The 19,759-nt window shown below is 39.5% G+C and overlaps 1 protein-coding gene across 4 annotated transcripts in view; it reads right to left on the reverse strand.

The window, feature by feature from the left end:
- Window positions 1-572: 572 nt before the first annotated feature.
- Window positions 573-19,759, reverse strand: part of LOC114031838 (lethal(3)malignant brain tumor-like protein 4) — a 504,773-nt gene continuing 485,586 nt past the window's right edge. For all 4 annotated transcript variants that reach the window (XM_027846992.1, XM_027846995.1, XM_027846994.1 and 1 more), the window contains 2 exons: window positions 3,223-3,285; window positions 573-2,174 (listed from right to left, as the gene is read on the reverse strand). In XM_027846992.1, the coding sequence (XP_027702793.1) occupies window positions 2,007-2,174; window positions 3,223-3,285 (231 nt within the window). In that variant the 3' untranslated portion in view covers window positions 573-2,006. The remainder of the gene's footprint in view (window positions 2,175-3,222; window positions 3,286-19,759) is intronic.

The raw sequence follows: 19,759 nt of genomic DNA on the forward strand, positions 1-19,759 counted from the left end.
ATGGGGGCAGTCCTTCCAAGGTCTGTCCTGGAGCCTACCAAGTAGACCTAAGAGACTTAAAACACCCAAACCATGGCCAAAAAGAAAATATGCAGACTGAGCAAAACCTAACCCAAACACAAGGAGTTGTTAGCACAATGTGGGGCACATAATAAGTGTTCAACATATAACCGCCAAATTTAACTTCATAGAACTGGTTGGTCTAGAACCAAAATAGCTGTAGAGCAAGACTCCATAGTCTATTTAACTTACTGCTTTTTGTCTCGCAAGTGATTAATTTTTGTTGTTATTGAATTACTTTTTATTGGTCCCTACTCCTCAAACCATATTAGAACTATGAATTTCCCAAGAAAACCTACTCCCAGATATGCAGCTCTCAAAGCAGGCTATATTCTTTGCTTGCTAATGCATGAGATGTCACTATGATTTTGTCTTGATTTCAAATGTAAGGAAAAGAGTCTCAAAGCTTAGACACAGTGTGTCATATTAATGAAGGCAAGGGGACATGACCATCTCATGTATCTCAATCTTTATTAGCATTTAAAATATATTAAAATATGAATACAGTAAAAGCAGGGGTTTCATTTACCCATAGAAAGATTTGGCAAAATCACAGAAACGGAAATTTACATCAACCAATAATATATTAAAATTCTATCTAAATCAAAGACCCCAAGGAAACATAACAAATGCATATGCTTTAGAGATGATGTTTTTCCTCAAGTAACTGGTATTGTTGACACTTCTATCCAAATAGATACAACATTAGAAAACCGTAACAGTTAGTTGCAAGTAGAGGGGGTGACAGTAGAACTTGGCTATTTTTTCTCCTGATTTCTTTGTCATTCTCCTTCTGCAAAGATGGTGGAATTAATAATGTGAGCACATTCTCCATTCCCTTGTGCATGTTCCTATCTGAAAAGAAGTGCCAATTACGGAGGATCCCATAGGATTCTGGTTTCAGGTATAATTACCTGTAGGTAAACATTAGCTTACAAAACATTTGAATGTGGGAGACAATTCTTTTCAACTCTCCTCCCTCTGATCATTCTTTTATGATGACATATCTCCAGCTTTAAAAAATACAATAGGCTTACTGTCCATTATAACACAGCTTTTGATTGTACACGTACAGCAGGATGAGTCCCATCCCCTGAATGTGATCAGTTACACGGAGCAGAAGCCTGACATAACACAGCTCATCTATAAAGGCAGATTGTCAGCCAAAAGCAGTGTTATAAACAGATCTCAATGCTATACCATTTAAAACACTAGGGGACTGGATAATCGTCAGAGCCAAGCAGATGAGTGTTCATTTTAAACCGCCTAGGCCTGATTTTTGTCATATTACACCATCACATCCTCCTTTTAAGGTCCCAAGAAGTCTTTAGTGAACAACTAAGAAATGGTTACTTAGACAAAAAAAGAGAATTAATGAATCATGAAAACATGTGCTTTTTTTTTTTTTAAAAGCATTCACACTTTCCTGAGTAAAGTACACAAAAATCTCACAAGACATCTTTTTAAAGCACCAGGTCTTTGTCTCTTCCCTCCCTGTATCTCTTGCAGACTCATTATGGTCCAGATGGCAAATCTGAGCCAAGCTTGGATGTTCTGGTGAAAACATTAACAGTGTATTTATGAACACTGTTTTTCTAATATTTCACCACTTGAGGGTTTTTTTTATGCCTGGGAGATGGGAAATGGCTTCTTTAATGGAATCTAGGGAAAGGATAAAAATGAATGTATGTGTGAACATCTTTAGTCTGCCTGATGTGACAAAACTTTGCCAAAGAATAACAATGTGGACGGACATTTGAATGTGCCTAAAACTTTCTCAATTCTGGCACTTTGTCACCAAATCTTTTCAATGTATAAAACTCAAGACACTTAACATTTTTCAGTATGGACATGACCAGGTAAAACATGAAAAATCAAATTAATGTATTCCAGATTTTATTGCTTGAATAACCTAAGTTCAAGGTGTCCAGGAGAGGATGGTATATCTATTCCCTGATGACTTTGCTAGAGGCAGAATCTGTTTCTCCGAGGTCCTGGGCATTCCTGAACATCAGGATGGAATTATAAATCTTCAATGCTGGGCCAAGTTTAATACGCATCACTTTGACTATATCTGTCTGGGTCAGAAGCAGGAAGGCTTTGCCATCAATCTGCTGCAAATAAAAAAAATAAAGGGCCTTGTCTTCATTCTTCTCCAGACTGTACCTCTGACTCTCCTAGACTTTTTCTACAATGGCCTTGAGCCAGATAAGGTCAGGTGTCTCTTTATCCCTCTTCCTGTCCTTCTTCCTCCCCCCCTCCTCAGCTTCTTTTAATGTGCTGTCTTCCCCTTTAAAGAATGTAAGCTCCTTGAGGGCATGGATGTCTTTTTTTTTTCCCCCTCTTTGTATCCCCAGTGTTTAGCACAGTCCTGGCACAGAGTAGACACTTAATAAATCATTTGCTTGTTGACTTGACCTTGTCACCAGTTTCTGACTTCAAACCCATCTATCCACAACAAAGAGAGGCATTATCACATAGCAGAGAGAAAAATGGCTTTTGGAGCCAGGAAAACAGGGCAAATACAATGTATGACCAAAGTCATTTGACTTCTCAATGACCCAGGCAACTAAGACTATAAATTGTGGATAAATTGTAGCTATATACGTCAGTAGAGGGAGTTTCCATAGCAGGAGTTTCCTACCCTCATGAAATCATAGGGCTGGGCCTGGCTCAATACTATCACCACCACCCACACCACTGCTACCCACCACTAACTGCTGTGTGGTCAAATATGTATAGACTCAAACTTACCCTCACACAGGCCACTTAATCAGCCATGCCCTGATTTAGGAGATACAAGGCCAAGAAGGATTACGGTTTCTCTGAGTTAGTCTGTCAGAACTAATCTTTCCAAATGTTTTTTTTTTTTTTTAATCATTCGACTATTCCAATGCTGTTAAGTCACAACTGAGGGTGTACACTAATAATCCAGCCCAGGAGGTAGGGGTGGGGATTACTATGGCTGCTCAAGTCGACCTGGACTAAAATTCAGCCGGCATCTTGGGAGGGAGACAAGGTGCCTTTACAAAGGCATAGCTATATACGACGGGGAAAAAGCTACACAAGACAACAATAAAAACTGTGATTATAATGACCAAGCTGGGCCCCTAAGACAAGAGACAGGGAGGCTACTGAAAGACTTCTGCTGACATTTTTTACCTCTTTCTTGAAGTATCTGGAATGATCTTCACAACCTGGAAGGCTTTGCACAAAATTTGCCACCTATAACACAGAATGAAAAACCTAATTTGAAACATGTGCATAGCAGGTGCTTAAAAGCTTAAATTCTATCTGTTCAAATTTATTGAATAAACTTAAATAATTTCTTAGGTCATAAGTGAATCATAGTATGGCTTAGCAAAGTGCCTGGAACATGGGAAGTGCTTGAATGCTCTCTGTCTTTCTATGACTCTGTTTCTTTCTCATAACCAATTTTATATCTGTGTATATAGGCATATTTGTACATATATATTTCAAACTGTCAAAGACAAATTCTGCGACACCTCCAGATCACCCAATTCAACTCATTAACCATTTATTAAGTGCTAGTGCTGCGTTAGGCAACGAAAGTATAAAGATGAAAATAAAGCAACTCTTGCCCTGAAGGTGAATGCTTGTGGGGGTAGGGAAGCAGTAAGGACTGGAAGGATTAGGGAGGAATGCATTGAGGAAGTGGCATCCAAGCTCAGCATTTCAGGAACACAAGGGAGAAGTGAATTCGAGTCAGGGAGGACGGCTTGTGCAAATGCAGAGCACCAAGTCTGGGACTTGGCTGATAGGCTGGGGTGTGCTGGAGCCAGCGTAGACTAGTTTGATACAGCTTCATTATAATAAACATGAGAATTTACACCTTGGAAATCAACCAATACTGAAAATCAGAGCTTGACTTATTGTGTATCTAGACTCAAGAAAGTATTGTAGAAAATGTTAATAATGCAAATTACATTTTAAAGTGTGTAATGGGTACTCCTCCCCTACTCTCCCACAGCCTTGGTAGTAGTCCAGTAAGGCTGGAACACAGAAGAGTACAAAATAAGATAGGAAAAGTAAGTGGGAGACTGGGTAAGGCCTTAAATGACAGACTCTCTGTATTTTTGTCTTATAGGCAATGAGAAGACATGGAAGGTTTTCTGAGTGATTTGATTGGACCTATGACTTAGGAAAAGTATTCTGACAGCTGTTTGGAGGATGTATTGGAGAAAGGAAAGATTAGAAGCAGGGAGACCAATTAGAAGTGAGAGGTTATGGGGCTTTAAGCCAGAATATTGGCCACAGCAGGGAAGAGTTGGGAACCGATGTGATAGCTATTATGGAAGTGTGATGAACAAAACCTGGCAGTGACTTGACTATAAAGGAGAGGGAAGAGTTTAAGTGACTTGAGTCACTTAAGTGACCCCAGGTCACACAGGGTAGCAAGCCTCAGAGGCTCCTCCCAGTTCTCTAACTCCAGGGCCCAATGTACTTTCTGGTCACTTTAGAGAAGGTAGTTTCAGTTGAGTGGTAGAGTGCAAAAGCAATGAGAAGTGAGTGGGTAGTGAGGAAATGAAGTTAGAGAGTGTAAAGGTAATTAATTCTTTCTAAGAGTCTGGCAGTGAGAAGGAGGAAGATACAGGACAATGGCTTGCAGGGTCAACTGAAGTTTGCTATGGGCATCTTTCCCATTCTTTCATTACCTATGAAGGATACTAGACTTGATATTTAGACCTATTCGAGCAGCTGCACACATTTAATGGTTTTCTATCTGGGTTAAAGTTCTACTAAAGATCTGTCTGTAGATTCAGGAAAAGAACATGTTTTCCCTATAGACACATTTCTCAAGTGTCAGATCAAACAAAAGTGGAAAGAACAGATGCCCAAGAGCTTGTCCCTTGTACCACACAGGACCCTGATCCAGTGCAATTCTTTTGTCTGATGCACAAAGAAAGCAGATTTTATTTAAAATGTCAGGAGAATATTTTCATAGTGAAACTATGCACCTGGGTAATTAACAGTCAATTTGTTAATCAGGCTAGTGGGCAATTAATACATTGATGGTCAATGGTTTCTCAAGGCAACTGAAGACACAAAGGGAGACTCTGAACCACCTTAAATCCCACTTCTGAAAGGGAACTCTTCTGACAAAAAGAAACTCAACCCTGATGGTGGACATTTAATGAGAAGGTGGGCTAAAAGTCTTCAACTCCTGGTGAGAACATGGCTTGATCATGAGATCCAGCCCAGTTCAGCAATCTGGACAGGGGAATCCATCTCCACTCTGGCTGGTTTTCTACTTCATGAGCTGAGTAACCCTAAACTAATGGAGGGGTACAAGAAGGGGCTCTTTTCCCCAGGGTAAGAACTTGCCCAGATTGGATTCTGCTTACACTCTAAACAGAAGTGAGGTCTCCTAGTTGGGTGGCACAACCCCCAACATTGAAGAGTATGTTCCTTGAGGGCTAAAGGTAATCTCAATCAGTTATGTCCTACAGAGACTGATTTTTTACAGGACCTGGGACTTACTGAAAAAATTGAGGAAAAAATCCTGGATCCCAATTTAATAATTGGTTAATAGTAAAATAATAATTTCTCTCAATAGGTTTGAGATTTGAAATTCCCAAATCAACAGATTTTGGGGAATGTAGGCCTGGGCAGACTACAAGAGTTATCAATGTTTCATCTGGTGGTTTGCTCAGGTCAGGTTCTAGTTTTCCTGAGTCTGATTCCCGAGAGCTAGATGTGAAACCTAGTCATGAAGAAGGATGACCCTTTGGAGAAAAATAAATCTCCGCGTTAAGCAGGTTTTTTCTCCTGGAAAAATAAAAAGGCAACAAAACTCTAGTACTTTCTTGTCCTCATCAAATGCTTGAGAAATCTCTAGAAAGGGCTAGTTTCTCTGTGGCAGTGTCTTGCACATGGAGGTGCTTAGTTCAGTTACTGAACTGAAACAAAACAAAACGTGGTAACTACTCACATTATATGTGTGTGTGTGTGTGTGTGTGTGTGTGTGTGTGTGTGTGTGTGTTTTAAAGTCAAAGTTTGTCAGAGATAATTTATTAATATACACAAATTTCTGTTTGGAAAGAAATTCAGAATTCCTTGGGCTTTGGATTTACTTAAACAGAGCAACAGTAATGTTAATGTCAGTGCACTTTTGGTGGAATATCTTCTAGAAACCTCTTCACCCCTGAGCTCCTCCTCCGTTGGGAAGCGCCCTCCATCTCTGTGACCTGTTGGCTGGTTCCTCCCGGGACATCCATTTTAAGGAGGAGGCTTAGGCTAAGTGTCTTTATTCCTCTCCAAGCTGCACTCTTGACTCTTTACAGCACAGGACTTTGTCTACAGTGTCCCCACCAGCCCCCAAGCCAGGTACCTTCTTCCTGACCCCCTTTTATGTCTCACCTTCCTTTATTAGAACAAGTTTCTTGAGGCTGGGGCTTTCTGCTTGTATTTGTATTCTTAGTGCTTACTTAGCACCGGTCCTGGCACACGCTAAGAGCTAACAAATGCTGGTTGACTTGACTTGAAATCACTCACTCCCTCTTTAACGGCTCCCATTTAAATGTGGTCAAAGGTCACCGTAAATAGGTCAAATGCTATCTAATAATCTTAGTTCCAGGAATCATGATCTTTCCCTGAAATTGACTGTCTTCTACTCAAAGATTCAAGTGACCCCAAGGGACTTCAGACTAAGACACTGCCATCATTTTCTCCACGGCTACAACACAACCAATGCTTTGGTATTACACACTTCTATGTTCTTCCATTTTCATTCTGGGCACAAAATAATCTCATGCATAAGCCATGCTTCTAGGATAGCATTTTGTACTCTCTCTTCTCATTCTCTAGGCTGCATATAATCAGCAACAAGATACATTACTTGAGTTGGTTATTATAAATTTGGAGCTCCCTGCTTTTTGCTTCAATACAGCAGATGCAGCAAAACAAGGAAATAAAGAGAACTATTCCAGATGCTCAGGGTGTATATCATGTAGCATTTAGAGTAGAAGCATTGCCTAGCATGATTCATTTTCATTTTTATCCAATCCAATTCAACACTATCCAGTTCAACAAACATTTATTTATTAGGCATCTACTCCATTCAGGGGGAGAGGCAGTGGCAGCAAGGGCAGGCATTGGGGGAAACTCTGGAGGTTACGAGCTAAGTGACTATGGACAAATCACTAACCCAAGCAGCTCTCAATCTATATGTTGTAGATATCAGTGGAGGGAATTAGGTGGCCCATTGGAAAGAATACTGGGCTTGAGGCCATGAAGACCAGAGTTCAAATGTGACTTCAGACACTTACTTAGCTGTGACCTTGGATAAGTCACTTAATCTTTGTCTCAGTTTCCTCATTTGTTAAATGGGAATTACAATAGTACCTACCTCCCAGGGTTGTTGTGAGACTCAAATGAAATAATACTTGTTAACTACCTGGCACATAGAACTTGCTATATAAATATTAGCTTTTATTATTTTTATTATTTCTAAAACAGGAGCTCCCCATAAGGATGAAATCACAGGTCCAGACCATATCACTATTCCATCCACCAAAAAACTAACCAACAAACCCATGGAAGGCATTGTCCAACAGTCCCTGCCCTTGAGGAATTTATATTGTAGTGACTCATGGAGGGGACATGATCTGAATATCAGCTTGGTTCCAGGGCGACCTCATTGGAAGCTCTGGCTTTTTTCAGTGGATACAAAAATCATGTTGATTCAACAACCACTCCTGTCCTCTTTGTAAAAAAAAACAAAATCTCACTGACACATACATAAGTTACAAGCTATAGGATCTACCAATCAAACGAACAAAGGGATAATTTATAGAGCTAGATAAAATAACAACAAAATTAATTTGGAAAAATAAAAAGATCTAGAATATCAAAAGAAATAATGAAAAAGGAATGGAGACAGAACAGTACTTCTAGAACTCGAGGAATATTATAAAGCAGTAATCATCAAAACCATTTGGCAATCATTAAAAAAGTATAATAATAGAATATACTAGAAAAAGAAAAATAAAAAAAATAACTAAATTCAATAGCCAGTGTTTAATAAATGTGAAAACATAAATCACCTAGGAAAGGCATGTGACAAGAATTGCTGGTAAGCCTGGAAAAAGTGAGGTAGAACACTATCTTATATCATATACAACAATCAACTGAAAATGGATCTGTGACATGAATATTAAAGATCATACCTAAAAAAAAATCAGAAGATAACAAGAAAAGATACTTTTTCACAGTTACAGGCAGGGAATAAATTTTTAAGCAAAAAAGGGATAAAACTCATCACAAATGATAAAATAGAACACTTTCATTGCATGAAATTAAAAAGGTTCAGAATAAACAAAATTAGTGTAATTAGGATAAGAAAGGAAACGATTAACTGGGGCAGGGGAAACATATCAAATATCACTCATAGGGATCTGTTATCCAAGATATTTAGAAAACTAACAGAAATACAGAATAACAAAAGTCATTGCTATATATAAGTAGTTATATGAGATGAAAGGATATAAACAAATGGTTCTCAAAAGAACTGCAAATTATTAACAACCGTATGGAAAAAATGTTCCAAATTACTAATAGTAAGAGAAATGAAAATCAAAATAATTCTGAAATTTTACCTCACATTCAGCAAATAGGCAAAAATAACAAAAGATGTCAAAAGTCAATGAAGAAAAGTCTGCACAAAGATGGAGACAATAATGCATTGTTGTTAGAGCACTGGTCAACCCCTCTGGATAATAATTTGGAATTATGTAAAGAAGATGACTAAAATATCCATATGCTTTGACCTAGAGATTTTACCAGCAGGCATATATCCTAAGCAGGTCAATAAAAAAAAAAAAAAAACAGAAAGATCTCATATATGACAAAATATTTATAGCAGCTTTTTTTGTAGTAGCAAAGAATGGGAAACAAAGTAGATGTTCATCAACTGGGAAATGGCTAAGCAAATTATGGTACAAGACTATAGTGGAACCTGCTGTAAGAAATGATAAATATAATGAATACTGAAAAGCATGACAAGACTTAGATGAACAGATGTTTAAAGCAAAGTAAGGCAAAGGACATACACAATGATTACAACAATGGGAAATGATCCTATTTTCTGAATAAGTTTTTTTTTCCTTTTCCAGATGAACAAGAAGCAATGAACTGTCTTTTTGTAATGTATATTTAGCTTATCAATGGGGCAGCTAGGTGGCACAGTGAATAGAATGGCAGGCCTGAAGTCAGGAAGAATCATCTTCCTGAGTTCAAATCTGGTTTCAGACACTTAATAGCTATGTGACCCTGGACAAGTCACTTAACCCAGTTTTCTCCTCTGTAAAATGAGCAGGAGAAGGAAATGGCAAACCATTCCAGTATCTTTATCAAGAAAATCCCAGTGGGGTCATGAAGAGTCAGACACGACTAAAACAACTGATCAACAATGACAAAATTTATGGGGCAGCTAGGTGGTGCAGTGGATAGAGCACCGGCTCTGAAGTCAGGAGGACCTGAGTTCAAATCTGGCCTCAGACCAAACACTTGACACTTACTAGCTGTGTGACCCTGGGCAAGTCACTTAACCCCAACTGCCTAAAAAAAAATAATAATAATAAAATTAAAAAAAAAAACAATGACAAAATTGAACTTATCAGTACTTCTTTCTTAGAACTACTGAGCTGTCCCTTGGGCCCAGGCTGCAAAGGGATATGATTGGAAATCTAGAAAATTAAATCCAAAAAATTAAAATAATGCTGCTGAATCATAACGATCACGTTTGGCCCCAAAGAAAAGATATGAGAAAGTGCCATTGCCCTTTTCTCTGCAAAAGATGGGAATTGTGGGTGTGGAACACGTGCTGCATATAATGTCAGACTCTTCTGATATGTCTTGCTAAATTTCTCCCCTTTTTTATTTTTATAAGGGATGGCTCTCTGGGATGAGAAGAGGAAATATTGGGAAATGTAGGTTATGTAAAAACAAGATAGCAATAAAAATATTTAAAGAAAAATTTTTTTTAAGCAACACCATGGCTGATTGGTTTTCTTAAGGCCACTTAACAGAGTGAGCTGCAGAGCAGAATTTAGCACCTGTGTGCACACCCTGAGCTGCTCACTCACCCTGACATCTCTTCACTATATTTAGTCAGACTCAGTTTTACACCCAATATGAAAGCCTCAGAATATTTTGTTTTTAGAAATAATCAGTATGCTGATGTCTGCTTTGGTCAGCACTGACTCCACAAGTATAATTTTATCTTGAGTTCTTGAACCATTTTTAAAATGATCTTAAAAAAAAATACTGGATGAGGATAAAAACATCACCACAAATAGCCAACCATCAAGCTGATAGGAAACAAAATGTTCTTGCCAGTATAGCACAGTGGGAAGAGGCCTAGGTTATCTGCCACACTAATTAAGCTGTATGACCTTGGGCAGATTTGACCTCTCTTGGTTTTGGCTTCCTCATTTGTACATGAGAGAGTCAGAGTAGATGACCTCTAACATCCTAAAAACCTGTGATCTGATGTTCATTAAGAAAGGGATGGAAAACTCACAGATTTAGACCTGGAAGGGACATCAGGGGTTAAAAGATCCAAATCCTTATGTTATCAATAAGGAAAAAGAGGACCAGACAGAGATAACAAGAGAAAGAGCCTGGACAGCCTGGATTTGAACACAGGCTTTCTGACTCCAGATCCTGCATTCTTTTTACTGTGGCATGCTAAGAGGTGTTTGAGTAAGGGGCAGTTCACATTCACAGTGGCTGTACATAACATCTGCTAAATTCTTTCACTTATCAGCAAGTGCAAACTTTTTTAGTTGTGAGGCTGGATTATCTGTGAATTCTTCGGGTAGGAGATATGATATGATATGATGTTACATTACATTACATTATATTATATATTGTCATGTCATGTTATATCATCATATCATATCAACAAGAATTTATTAAATAGGGGGCAGCTAGGTGGTACAGTGGATAGAGCACTGACCCTGGATTCAGGAGGACTTGAGTTCTAATCCGGCCTCAGACACATTAATACTTACTAGCTGTGTGACCCTGGGCAAGTCACTTAACCCCACTGCCTAGCCCCACCCCCCCAAAATTTATTAAATACCTACTTTGTGCCAGTCACTGTCCTAATCACTTTACAAATATTATCTCATTTGATCCTCACAATAACTCTAGAAAGTATGTAATGTTATTATCCCCCTTTTATAGTTGTGAAGAAATTGAGACAGACAGAAGTTAAATGACTTGCCCATGGTCACATAGCTAGGAAGTGTCTGAGGATGGATTTGAACTGAGGTCTTGCTCACTACAGGCCCAGAGCTCTTATCCACCTAGATTATGGATGACACATTCAAACACTAAGGAAACCAACTCTATTTACTGAGTAATTTTTTTTTTCTTTTCCTGATGAACAGGGTGCAATAAACTCTCTTTTTGTAACCTGTATTTAGATTATCAATACCTCTTTCTTACCTACTGGGCTGCGGCTTGGGTCTAGCCTGTAAAGGGATGTGATTGGAAATCTAGATGTTCTCCAAGCTAATGAATAAAATGAAATTTCCCAGGCAAAGAGCACTCCTGGGGGATAGGAAATTGTACCATTCCCCAAGTGGTCTTTATGGATAGTGAATGACCTTATTGATATTTCATCTGTTTAAGACAAGTGAGGAGGGCCAAAGAAGTAGTCCTTCATTTCTGAGGAAAATGTTTTAGCAGCTGAGTTCTGAGAAAGTTCCCCAGCATTTCTTCCTATTTGTAAGAGAAATGATTTTATATGGCAAGAGAGTATCCTACTGGGAATCTGGAGACCTGAGTTCTGGTTCCAGATTTGTAACTAGAAAGATACTCCCCATCCCTGGGACTCAGTTTCTTCCTCTGTAAAAATGAGGGCAATGGAAAAGACACTTTGTAAGATCTATTCCAGCTCTAACATTCTATAATTGTAGGAATTTCATTTTCAGAAAAGCAGAGAAGAAAGTACTTCTGTCCTCTAAGTTGACTTCATTTGTCTGCATGTAGGTTTAAATGTTCTTTTCTAGGCAAGCAAAGGCTCTAAATTATGCTTTTTTTCTTGCTCCCTGAAACCAGAAATTGCTGGTAATTATTATAGATAGGACAAATTCCTCCATGATCCAGGGACATTGGCTTCCTTTGCATCCTCCAACAAGACACTCTATCACCAGACTCTGGGGACCTTCACTGGCTGTCCCCCAAAGCCTGGGACTCTCTCCCTCCTCATCTCTGTCTCTTGGCTTCCAAGACTTCCTTCAAACCTCAGCTAAAATCCCTCCTTCTACAGGAAAACATTATGGATCTTCCTTAATGCTGGTGCCTTCCCTCTGTGGATTATCTTCAATTTGTCCTATCTATCTATCTATGGTGGGAAGGGTTAATGTAAGAAGAGTGGAATGTGGGGGACAGGTTATGAAGGTCTTCAAAGGCCTAACAGAAGACGTTGGTAGTAATTAATATAGAGCAGTGTGGTACGCTGGAAGGGACACTGGGATCTAGGTTCAAATCCAACCTGTGACTTTGGACAAATCACCTACCTCTTGCTAGGTCTGTTTCCTCATCGAGATGGCCCATAAGGGCAACTAGATGTTACAGTGGATAGAATGCTAGGCTTGGAGTCAGGAAGACTCATCTTCCTGAGTTCAAATCTAGCTTCAGATACTTACTAGCTATGTGACCCTGGGCAAGTCAACTTAACCCTGTTTGCCTCAATTTCCTCATCTATAAAATGAGTTGGAGAAGGAAATGGCAAACTATTCCTCATCTTTGCCAAGAAAACCCCAAATGGGGTCACAAAAAGTCAGACACAACTGAAAACAACTGAACAACAAGGTGTCTTCTAGCTGTAAATCAAACTATAAAGAGACTGCTTATTCAACGAATGCATACCAGCAGCACAGTAATCAAATTCTGTGGCCAGTGATCAGTGTCTGTATTTACCTGGTCCTGACATCTTCATGGCTTAATCACTGGATTTCTCAGCCCCTCCAAAAAAATAGCAGTCTGAATCCTAGCTGAGTTTATCTTCCCCATTTTGATGTAATGAGTAAGGTCCATGAAATTTAACTCTGAGGGATTCTTGATCAAAAGCTTAAACTAATGTAGGATTTTTACCTTTAATAATATGAGGATGAAGCATGATCTCATGGAAAGAGTGCTGGTTCTGGAGTCAGTGGGCTCACCAATGACTCAGGGACAGGTCCTTCTCCTGGAGGGTGTGTGGCATGACTTTCACAATGTGGTTAAAGCCTGTCACTGCTCTGGGAGAACACTAAACATGAAGAATGACACAGCAATCTGGAAAATCCAAACTTTACCTTTCTGGTCCCTGAAAACTTCCCTCACTCTTTTGCTTATAACCTACTTTGGTTGACATCCATCTCTGGATCTCAGCAGGCCTAGTTTTTTCCAGTGGACTCTCTGTTTCCTCCAGATCCCTGAAAATGCCAGTGTTCTCCATTTTGCTGAGCCTGTTGCAGTGTGCCCGACTGTACCACCTTACAGGACATTTGGGATCATGTTCCCAGCCTGTCTCACTTTTTTTTTAACAGCAGAGTTTGTCATTTGCCCGTTTTATCCCCTCAAGGTCCAACTGCATAACATTCCTATCCTCAGCTTAGCGGTGCCCTGGATTCTTTGAACTGCGTTCCCCTATGTAAAGCTTGCTTTGAAAGAGACTGCCATCTTTTAGTGTTAATGAACATTTGGGGAACACTTGGCTGGGGATGGGGCAATTTATATACGGTGCTTTAAAAGTTTTTTTTTTCCTGAATATAGGAATAAAAATCCCTGTGTTTCTGCCAAGTCTCTCTGCAGCAGCTGGTGAGAGAGATACATACGGTCTGCTCACCCTAACCCCCTAATTTGTGTGTATGTGTACATATATACATACACACTATATATGACTGTGTATGAATATTATATATATATAGGCTTATATGTGCCACTAGTGTGCCCTGTGAAATTCATTCTTTTGAAAAAAATATGTGCATGTGCAGAAGCTGTTCTAGGTAAAGGTGAAGAGAAAGATAAAAGAGTTGGAAAAGACATAGGCCCTGCCCACAAAGGGGCTTACAGTCTAATGCAATAGAGCAGGCTATACAACATATGGCCCATGGGCCCCTTTCCACCTGCCAAAGGATTTCAGGCAGCACACCTGAATGTATACGATGTAAAAGAAAGTAAAGATGTAATGAGTGCTTTGTCCGTGCCCTGCTAACCCGCCTTCCGCTAGTCACTATTATGCCCATCATGTAACTTGGCGGGTGGGTTGCCACTGCATACTCTCTCTCCTATTTGTCACGTGACCCATGGCAACCAACCATGGCAGTCTGTCTCTAGTCTCAGATGGGGGAGAGTCGTACCTTTTTGCTGTGTTTTTGGCCGTTACTGGCATTAAACAGGGACAAAGTAAGTGCAGCAAAGTAATTTTTTTTAATATTAATGTGATTTCATGATAAAAAAAATCTTAAGTAATAAGTGTAATTAATTACATTAACTGAAACTTCCCTTTTCAAATATGGTTTATTTGCAAAATAGCTTGATCATTAATTATACCTTTACTTGGAAAGTGAGCTGCTAAAAACCTATCTACAGCCTGAGGAAGTTTAGCCTATTCTAATTTTGGCCCCTACCAAGTTGTGCAGGTTTGCAATAGAGTATCAGTAGAGTTCAAAGCCCAAAGGAAACTCTGCTAGCGGAATAGTATTGGTCAACTCAATCACCTTCATCTTCACAGCAAAAAGAGATGCTTTTTTTTTCTAACCAAATGTGATTAGAAATAACCAATTTAGAACCAAATGTCTAACAATATGAAATAGGTCTTTCTCTGTACCTAGGCAAAAGGAAATATCCTTTCATCACTTCATCTTCTTTGTCATCTAAGGGGAATGGTACTTAACCCACAGGGTGCGGTTCATTTAGTACATAACAGTTACAAGATTCTGCTCCATCACTTTCTCTACTGAGGAAGCACAGAAGTCATTTTTCTTAATCCAGCCATCCCAGAACTGCTTTCTCAAATTACTTCTATTCTGAACACCACTGTCAATCAGAATTCCACACCAGATTCAAGCTGTTTTAAAACTGTTATCAAATTGTGGTCAATGGAAATACCTTTCCCACTGAACTCCTCTCTGCAGCATATCTTATTTTTATGTGTCTAACTCTGTGTGGGTGCAATTAGAGATATAAGACCAATATAAGATGTAATCCCAAACCTCAAGGAGATCAAAGTCTATATGGAGAGATAAGCTTAACACATATGGAACCACTGGGTGCTAACCTACATGATGTTTGTTCAGTTGTTTTTTCAGTCATGTCTGACTCTTCACAACCCCATGTGAGGTTTTCTTGGCAAAGATATTGGAGTGGTTTGCCATTTCCTTCTCCAGCTCATTTTACAGATGAGGAAACTGAAGCAAACAGAGTTAAGTGACTTGCCCAGGGTCACACAGCTAGGAAGTGTTTGAGGCCAGATTTGAACTCAGGAAGATGAGTCTTCCTGATTCCAGGTCTGACATTCTATCCGCTGTCTCACAAACTATATGATATGAACTGCCAAAATATCATTCGATTTAGCACTAAAAGGTCTAGTCTTTATTTTACAGATGAGGAAAGTGAGGCCAAGAAGATTTGCAAACTTTTATCATCATCATCTTTGTCATCATCGTTACTATTATTATTATTATTTCCACTACATCAAGCAAGGAATGACAATGGCATTTCTGATGGCTGAGTACCGAGTTGCTGTAATAGAACCTGGAGCCACCCTGAGTTTCACATACCTGGGAAAACAATGAAATCCAAAAAGGGTGGTAACTCATACATCAGGAATGGTTCAACAAGTACCAAACTAACTTACTTGCTTGTTGTTGATCAGTCGTGTCTGACTCTTTGTGACCTTATTTGGGGTTTTCTTCGCAAAGATATTAGAATGGTTTGCCATTTCCTTCTCCAGCTCATTTTACTGATGAGGAAACTGAGGCAAGCAGGGTTAAGTGACTTGCCCAGGGTCACACAGCTTGTAAGTGTCTGAGACTCAGGAAGATTCCAAGCCCAGTGCTCTATTCACTGGATCACATGGCTGGCCAGCTTCATTGCTAGATCTCATTATTTCAAGTATAAAGAAAAGGGCGAGGGAGTGAGCAGAAAAGCATGGATTTGATCAGCCTGGTCACACAACTGACTTCTTACAGAACACTGGAACAGCTGATGCAAATATTCACACTCTTCTGGGCCACTCAAGGATAAGCATCTGAAGACACAATCAACTAAAGTTTAAGGGGCTGGACTGTAGGCCTCTGTGTCCCCTGTGCAATGATTTTCGTAAGTTCTCAAAAGCATTTGGTGACTGATTTAAGTGATCTGGTGCTACCGTTTTTCTGCAATATTGAGTTACTTTGAACTCAGTTTTCTTCCATGCTCAGTATAAAAAAGAAGAAAAAAATACATTCTCTAACCTCCAAGGAGAAATACTGGGAAAATAAGAGACTATTTTCAGTAAGAGTCCCCATATTGTTCAGAGAAAATTAGGAGCGATATATGGTTTAATTGATTCTGATTAAACTCAAAATTTAAAGGCAAACCTATGTGAAGTGACTTTTTTTTTTCTGTTTTGCACTTGGCATTGTAATTTTTTTTTTTTAACCACGATATCTCTAACATGTCTCCTTCTTTCAGAGAATCCAGACACACTGCTCACTTTACCCTCTGTGGCCTACTCTACCTTCTCACCACTGGCCTTGCCCTTGGGCAGTAACTCTCTTTCCTTTAAATCGTCATTTCTTAGAACCTCTGGCTTCCTTTAAGATTCAGCTCAAGTACTATCTCTTGCAGAAGGTGTCCCTCCTCATCTCCACCCCACCTGTGCCCCATATTGTGCTAATGCTTTCCCCTTTATGATTACTTAGCATAGAAGAGAGATGGCTGGGCCTGAAGTCAGGAAGACCAGAGTTCAAATCTGACCTCAGGCATTTACTAGCTGTGTGACCCCTGGGAAAATCAATGAAACCCTTTTTTGCTTTAGTTTCCTCAATGTAAAACACAGAAACAAATAGCATCTGCCTCTCAGGGCTGTTGTGAAGATCAAAGGAGCACTTAGCACAGTTCCTGGCACATAGTAGGTGCTTAATAAATGATTGTTTCCTTCTTATTCTATATGTATCTATTATGCGTATATATGCAGACTGTCTCCTCAGTACTCCTGGAGGAAAGGGAAGGTTTTTGCTTTTTCTTTGTCTCTTCAATGCTTAGCATAGTGCCTGGTACATAGTAAGCACTTTAGTCAATCAAACAGCATTGCCATCTGGGCAATGCTAGCACTAATGCATATTAGCAACAATCCTAAAGTTGGGCCTGCTCTTTGGCAGTGTAGTGTGGTTGCAAGAGCTCTGACCTTATTGTCAGAGGAAGCAGACTGAAGCCTTGCCTCTGATATTATCCCCTAATCTAATTATTTGTTACTTCTCTGAGCTTATGACTCCTTTTCTGTATGATGAGAGGGTCTGATGGAGTGATCTTTGCAAACCCCTTTTAGTCCTAATCCCATAATTCTGCAAAGTCAAGGTGAATAAATTACTCTCTGGGAGAAAGTTATTCAGTGGTAAGAAATGAATGAATTCTGCTGGAGCACCAAGATGCCACTGGGCAAATAGCTGGTTTCAGAGAGTAACACTCTTGCCTTGATTCAGAAACAGTCACATGTGGGAGTAAGCAAGGTTCTGAGAAATCTGAAGTCCTCCTGTGTATTTTGATATTTTTGTTGGGATGAAGCTTATAGTAGAAGAAAGAACACTATATTTGAAGCCAGAAAAGTGGTTTTAAATAAAGGCTTTAAATACGCTGACTAGCTGGGTGATCTTAGACAGGTCACTTAAGCTTGGTGATAATGCAGAGAAGAGTGACTTAGTGAATAGAGGACTGGCCTTAGAGTCAGAAAGATCTGTGTTCAAGTCACATCTCTGACACGTAACTGGTTGTGTGACCCTGGACAAGTCACTTAACCTCGAAATGTTCTTGGCAACTCCCTAAGATGGTAAGTTGCAAGGAAGGTGCTGATCTGAAATAGCAAGAGTTTCCTCACCAGGCAGGTCCCTATAGAGGTGAAATCATGGTACTGCTAATCCACTACCAACCTCTCAGGTTTCTTTAAGGATTAAATCAGAAAATGTACAGGAAAGCAATTTGTAAACCATCAAATGACACAAAATACAAGGTTTTGATATTGTTTCAAGATTACATGTGAAATTTTTTTTCCTTTTTTTTTTTTTATTTGCAAGGCAAAGTGACTTGGCCAGGGTCACACAGTTTGTAAGTGTTAGGTGTCTGAGGCCAGATTTGAACTCAGGCCTTCCTGAATCCGGGGCTGATGATCTATCCACTGCACCACCTAGCTGCCCCTTATATGCGAAATTTTAAGTGAGTGATATGCTGTCATGAAAGTTTTGGCCTTTATGATTAAATTATTCAAGCTACAAGCAAAATAAGGAGGATTAAGATGAAGAGGGGAAACTGAGGCAAAGGAACCAAAACAAACCAATTAACTTTACATGGCTTTTTTTATTTCTTCACAATCTTTACTTTCTTTTCCCCTTTATGGCAGCTTTTTCTTTCTTTTTTTTTTTTTTTTTGGCTAGGCAATGGGGTTAAGTGACTTGCCCAGGGTCACACAGTTTGTAAGTGTTACGTGTCTGAGACCGGATTTGAACTCAGGTCCTCCTGAATCCAGGGGCTTGGGCTCTATCCACCACGCCCCCTAGCTGCCCTTTCCCTTCAAACTTACATAATAACCTGGGTGACATCAGAGCATTTGTTCTGACAAATGGAGAGGGGTGTAATTTTGATAGTGCTTTCACAGAAATCTGTCTTATGCTAATAACTAGGGAAATCTCGGAAACTTCAATGTCTTTCTCAATCTGCTTCCCCCAAAGGGCTTCCTATCTCCTGTGACCACTCAGACTAACAAGAACATTAAACATTAAAATATTTTATTCACACAACAACAAAAAAAGGAGAGAACCAGTACCTAAGGCAATAGACAATTACGAAAAACTCCCCATCTTCTGCCTCCAGCCCTGTGTGGATTGGTTTTGCTAAACTCTCCTCCTATAGCTCGATTAACCACCAATCATCTGTGTTTAATCTGGTGGGTAGAACTGACTCAGGGATGCAAAATTGCTTCTGCTGATTCTGTGAAGGAAATACTCTGGTACCTGCCTACATTTACTATCCCTGCTTACATTTATTTTTCTGTGTTACAGGCCCTTCCTAATTTTTTGTGCCAAGAATCAGATTGCATTCTTGGGATTCCCATGGCTTTTTGACTCACCATGCCCTTAGAGTAGGTCACCTAGGTTCATTGGTTGGTTCCCCCTGGCCAGTAATACATGTTGGACCTATGATTGGCTAGGGTGGCTATCTCTGGATGGAACCACCTAATTTTGTCTTTATCAGAGTATTAGAATATATAACACATGGCTTGTCTATAACCAAAATGGAAGTCCATGTACACAACTGAAAAACTTTACAATAATAGTGACTTTGAGGCTAAGAACTTCACATTTTAAGATAAGATACTGACATCTAGCCCTTGACCGGCAAATGCAATAGGTTTCTGCCAATCAGCCATCCTTGCATGAAGGAAGGAAGGAAGGAAGGAAGGAAGGAAGGAAGGAAGGAAGGAAGG

Source organism: Vombatus ursinus, unplaced genomic scaffold (assembly GCF_900497805.2).
Source record: "Vombatus ursinus unplaced genomic scaffold, bare-nosed wombat genome assembly UNPS02015255.1, whole genome shotgun sequence".
In the NCBI taxonomy this organism is placed as follows: Eukaryota; Metazoa; Chordata; class Mammalia; order Diprotodontia; family Vombatidae; genus Vombatus; species Vombatus ursinus.